This window comes from Gastrolobium bilobum, unplaced genomic scaffold (genome assembly GCF_033153095.1).
Source record: "Gastrolobium bilobum isolate Gb01-03AN ecotype WA unplaced genomic scaffold, APGP_CSIRO_Gbil_v1 utg70934, whole genome shotgun sequence".
NCBI classification, from domain to species: Eukaryota; Viridiplantae; Streptophyta; class Magnoliopsida; order Fabales; family Fabaceae; genus Gastrolobium; species Gastrolobium bilobum.
Window position 1 is genome coordinate 83493 of NW_026899664.1, and position 5891 is coordinate 89383.

The 5891-nt window shown below is 40.0% G+C and overlaps 1 protein-coding gene across 1 annotated transcript; it reads right to left on the reverse strand.

Moving 5' to 3' along the window:
• Positions 1-4746: 4746 nt before the first annotated feature.
• Positions 4747-5683, reverse strand: LOC133292412 (uncharacterized). Its single transcript, XM_061490811.1, has 2 exons — positions 5351-5683; positions 4747-4989 (listed from the first exon to the last, which is right to left on the reverse strand). The coding sequence occupies exons 1-2, from the start codon at positions 5681-5683 to the stop codon at positions 4747-4749; spliced, it is 576 nt and encodes a 191-aa protein (XP_061346795.1).
• Between the last annotated feature and the right edge of the window lie 208 nt (positions 5684-5891).

Genomic DNA, 5891 nt, shown 5'->3' on the forward strand with positions numbered 1-5891 from the left:
TCTCCGGCAGTACCCCGAGTTTCGACCAGGTATGTTTCTGATTTTGAGGTCAAAATCCTAAAAAGGTGGGGTGAATGTAAGAACCCGCACCGTTAATTAAGGTATTTAATTAATAAATTACGAGAAAATAGGAAATGATTCCATAATTGACTCTAATAATTATTATGAGGCTTTAATAATTATAGTTAGTGAGTAATAATGCTGAAAGTCGCTTTTCGGTAGAAAAGTGCAGATACCGGTTCTGCTAGTCGGTATAAATGCGTGCCGAAAAAGTATCTCGGAAAATTAATGTAAGTGCATGATAATTACTAGAATAATATGTAGGACTTGTAAAACGAGTTTCAAGCCCAGATAATGAGAACTGGTGCTGGAAACCAGGACTGGCTTGGAAAAGCGCGTACCGGAAAAGTGCTCAGAAAATTATAAGAAAAATATGATAAATCTTAGAAAATTATGTAGTTTCATAATCCAAAGTTTGGGATTAAAATGCTAAGCGTAGCAATTAAAGTTAATACTGTGTGTTTTATGGCTAAGTGGCTATATATATGCATTTTAGCACATAACCCTAGGCATACCAGAATTCCTACGTGAGGCACTTGGTGGGCTGAGGGTGGTTTACTGTTCCATTGCCTCCTTTCACCATTTTTGAACTCAAGTTGTCACCTTTACTTGATTTCTTCCCTCTTTGAGCTTGTTTACACTTAAGAACATATATGGTGAGGAAGTGTGAGGTGTATTCTGAGTTTCCATCCTCTGTGTGTGGGTGAGAGTGCTGGTTTTGGGTGGTGTGGTTGCTGAAAGCCATAGTTATGGCATTTTGGAGGTCCAAGTGGTGACCTTTGGTGAGAAGAACCAACCCTTGTGAAGCCATTTTCGTGCATCTTTCTTGAGTCAGACTTGAGGGTCTGTGTTGAGCTCCAAGAGCATCTCCTTCTCTGTTTTAAGCCTTTGGTATGTATACCAACCTTTGATCTTGAGTTTAATGCTTAAAAATGAAAGCTTGATGCATGTTAAGGTCAAAAGATGATAACTTGTTGTGGGGTAATGTTGAACACACCTAGAAATGCATGTTTAGGTGTTTAAAATCGGTAAAAACCCAACCTTGGAAGGATATCTTCACGAAATGCATTTTCTGCATTCTGTCGTGAAATATTCGGATATGTGCCCGATGAATATCCGTATATGTGATATCCGGATATGGGTTTTGAGTATTCGGATACTAGGTATCCGGATATGGGATTCTGGATATCCGGATATTGCATATCCGGATACGTCCAGTGAGATATCCGGATATTGCATATCCGGATATGGTCCCGAGGAATATCCAGATATTCTGGGATTTCGTAGAACAGTAGCTGTGCTGTGTGTACAGTAGGCTATTGGGGGTTTGTGGACCCTAGATTGATGAAGTTGAACTTCTGTATTTAATGGACTAAGCCAGAATCACGGGATTAAGGGCTTGTGGCTTTGTTAGAAGCTTTAAGACTTGAAAACGTAAGGAAAGGCGTTGTCTTAATATCGTATGCTTGTGGTGCATGTTGTTGATGTATTGTTGGTCCATAACAGATTGTGAATCTGCTGTGTTTGGACTTTGAGCTGTGGACTCTTGGCTTTTGGAGCCAGCTTGCAAGGTAAGCTTTCGTGTCCTCGGTTTAGCCATGTTGTGGTTCTACCATGTCCCATGGGGGTATGGTTTATGCATGCTTTTGGATATTTGATATGTTGATTGAACTTTACATGTAATGGCTTTTAATATGCATGTGTTGTTTCATCTTGACGGGAAGCCTGAGTATGTAGCGCCATACAAGATGGTGTACCAGGGTGAATGCAAGTGGTACTTGCACGGTGTGTAGGTGATAGACGTATACCTGCACTGTCTCTGGCCAGTAGATTAGTATTGACACACATGGCATGATTATCTGCTGCATTGCATTGTTTTAGAAATGATAAATGATAAACTGCTTTTGAACTTATATTGCACATGTAAGTGAGCTTGGGGTGGAAGATCCTTGAGGACTCACTGACTTACTGAGATTTCTAGATTAGAGATCTTACCCCACGTTTGGGGAATGCTTATTTCAGGATCAGGTAGTATGGGTACTGATGCCTCAGGCGGCAGGAGGCCGGAGCTTAGCTGAATATGTTTTACTGCTTTATGTTAGCATGACTGGATTTGGATGCTGTTTATGTTTTCCGCTATTTATGATATGTTGTTGTTGAGACTGATGTTGGGCATGTTGCCTTATTTGAGTGAGCATGGGGATTGTCCATGACACTTTATGTTAGTACTTGTAGTTTGGAGTTGTATAAACTGTTAGGTGGTCCGGTCTACATTGTTGTAGTTCCGTGACTAGAGCCACAATTATATTATCTATGTTATGAGGTATTTCAGTTAGCTGTTTTATTGCAATTACATACAGGCGATGTTTTATTAATTGATTATTAAGCAAGTTGGTAATGTTAATGGCATCATAATTGAAAAGAAAAAGTAATTCCGCATTTTAATTAAGCGCAGCTTAATACGATATTATGATAACATTACGGGATATATACGGGGTGTTACACATGCCTTGTCGTAGATAATTCTGTACGGAGATGCACCTAATGCTGTCTTATAAGCAGTCTTATATGCCCATAGTGAGTCATCCAATCTGAATGACCAGTCCTTCCTTGAGGGATTTACCACCTTCTCTAAGATCCTCTTGATTTCTCTATTGGACACTTCAACTTGCCCACTGGTTTGAGGGTGGTATGTTGTAGTAATCCCTTGCTTCACTCCATATTTTGCTAAAAGATGTTCAAATTGCTTGCTGCAAAAATGACTTCCTTCTTCACTTATGATTGCTCTTGGCATGCCAAACCTTGTGAAGATATTCTTTTTGAGGAACTTCCAAACCACTTTGGAGTCATTGGTGGGTAATGCTGCTGCTTCTACCCATTTGGAGACGTAGTCCACTGCCACCAAGATGTATTGATTTCCAAGCGAAGGTGGGAATGGTCCCATGAAATCCAGACCCCAAACATCAAATAGTTCGACTTCCAAGATATGATTGAGAGGCATTTCATGTCTCCTTGATACATTTCTGGTTCTTTGGCACCTGTCACAACTTGAAACAAAAAGGTGTGAAGCTTTAAATAAAGAGGGCCAGTAAAAACCTGATTGCAACACCTTTGCTGCTGTTCTGACTCCAGCATAGTGGCCACCATAGGGAGATGAGTGACAATGTTCAAGTATAGATCGCATCTCCTCTTCCAGCACACATCTTCTTAAAATTTGATCTGGACATCTCTTAAATAAGTATGGTTCATCCTGAAGATAATACTTATAGTCATGGATGAACCTCCTTCTTTGTTGTGAGTTCTTATGATTTGGCATTTTTGAGAAGTCCTTGATAAACCTCTTATAGAATCCAGCATGTCCCCAAAAGCTTATGATTCCCTTGACATTGACGGGTATAGGCAGCTTCTCAATCACGGATATCTTTGCTCTATCAACTTCTAGTCCATCCTTTGATACTTTGTGACCCAAGACTATACCTTCTTTGACCATGAAATGACATTTCTCCCAATTCAGCACTAGGTTAGTCTCTTCATATCTCTTGAGTACTTTTGATAAATTCTCAAGACAAGACTCAAATGATTCTCCAAAAACTGAGAAATCATCCATGAATATCTCCACCAAATTTTCTACCATATATGTGAATATTGCCATCACACATTTTTGGAAGGTGGCTGGTGCGTTGCATAATCCAAATGGCATCCTTCTAAAGGAAAAGGTTCCATACAGGCAAGTAAATGTGGTTTTGTCTTGATCTTCTGGTGCTACGGCAATCTGGTTGTAGCCCAAATATCCATCTAAAAAGCAATAGAACTGCTTCCCTGCAAGTCTATCCAACATTTGGTCAATGAATGGCAAGGGGAAGTGGTCCTTTCTTGTAGCATCATTTAGCTTCCTATAATCCTGGCATATTCTCCATCCGGTCACAATCCTTGTTGTATAAGCTCATTTTTGTCATTCTTCACAACTGTGATTCCTCCTTTCTTTGGCATACATTGCACAAGACTTATCCATTGGCTATCTGAAATGGGGTATATTACCGCTGCATCAAGCCATTTAATCACTTCTTTCTTGACAACTTCCTTCATCATAGGATTCAGCCTTCTTTGAGGTTGCACAGTGCTGTTGTAGCCTTCCTGCATCAATATTTTATGTGTGCAGAATGTATGGCTACTTCCTTTTATGTCTACAATGCTCCATCTGAGGGCTATTTTATGTTCCTTTAGTACTTGAAGCAACTGCTTCGTTTCTGCATCAGAGAGAAAAGATGAAATAATAATAGGTAAAGTATTTTCATCTCCTAAATATGCATCTTTAAGATGCTGGGGCAGTGGTTTGAGCTCAAGGATTAGAGGTTCTTCTATAGATGGCTTGAGTGTCTTTATCACTCTTTCTCCAAGAGACTCACAGTGTCTCTCTTTGTATGGCCTTATTGGTTAGGACTCCATCCATGCAAGGCACTCTTTCATTTCCTCTTCATCTTCTGCACATTCTTCTGCTATAGCAACATTCAGTGGTTCTGTCTCTGTTTGCTGCTTAAGTTGTTGTAGCAGAACTACATCAATAGTGTCCATGCTAGCGCATTCTTCCACTTGTTCAGGATACTTCATGGCTTTGAGTACATTGAATGTAACTTGCTCATCATTGACTCGCATAGTCAAATCTCCTTTTTCCACATCAATCACTGCTCATCCGGTGGCTAAGAATGCTCTTCCCAAAATGATGGGCACTTCCCTATCTGCTTCAAAGTCAAGAACAATAAAGTCAGCAGGAAAAATGAACTTATCCACTCTTACCAACACATCTTCAAATTTTCCTTCTGGATAAGTCAATGATCTATCAACCATCAATAACGTGACAGTGGTTGGACGTGCTTCTCCTATTTCAAGCTTCCTGAAAATACTTTTAGGCATAAGGTTAATACTTGGAACCTAAATTTAATAATGCATTACCTACATATTGGTTACCAATAGTACAAGGAATAGTGAAACTCCCTCGATCTTTTAGCTTTGGTGGTAACTTGTTGAGGTAGTATTGACTACTTTCTTGGGTGAGAGCTATTGTCTTATATTCCTCCAGCCTCCTCTTCTTTGCCAAGATGTCTTTCATGAATTTTGCATAACTTGGAATTTGCTCAAGAGCTTCAACCAAGGGTACGTTGATATACAACTATTTTAAAACATCAAGGAACTTCTTGTACTGCTTGTCATCAGTTTGCTTCTGCAATCTTTGAGGAAATGGGGGTGGCGGTCTTGTTGCTTTGCTGACAGTCTGACCTTGCTATGGTTTTGCGATAGCAATATTCTCAGTGCCAGCAACTTGGGGTTCTTTGGGTTGATCATGATTTTCCACCTCTTCAGCAACTTTATCTTCTTTATTCTGATTCAATGCTTTCTGCTTCTGCTCATGGTAGTTCTTTATGACTTCTGGTTCATCTATGGCTTTACCACTCCGTAATGATATAGCATTGACCTGTTCTTCTCCATTCTTCTTTGGGACTTCAGTGTTGCTTGGCAAGGCTCCTTGAGGTTTGCTTCTATGTGCTTCTGCCAATTGACCTACTTGGGTCTCCAAAATCTTGATTGATGCAGCTTGCTTATGAATCATAGCATCACTCCTTGTCATGTAATCTTTCAGCATGCTCTTCAGCGTACTTGATGTATCAACTTCCTGTCTAGGCTGTTGCTGCTGCTGCGTGAATCCAGGAGGGTATGGAGCTTTATATGACCTTCATGTTGTATCTGAGGACATTTGTTGTTGTCCTTGTTATTGTCCAAGATGCTGTCATTGAGAATAGGAAAGATTTGGGTGATTCCTCCATCTGGGATTGTAG

What these genes read in the sequence shown, in the direction of transcription:
- LOC133292412 (XM_061490811.1), bottom strand. Translation starts at nt 5,683, where the DNA reads ATGACAAGGAGTGATGCTATGATTCATAAGCAAGCTGCATCAATCAAG. An exon ending in GCACTGAGAATATTGCTATC is followed by an intron (nt 4,990 to 5,350) that starts GCAAAACCATAG and finishes TATTAAATTTAG; the next exon opens with GTTCCAAGTATTAACCTTAT.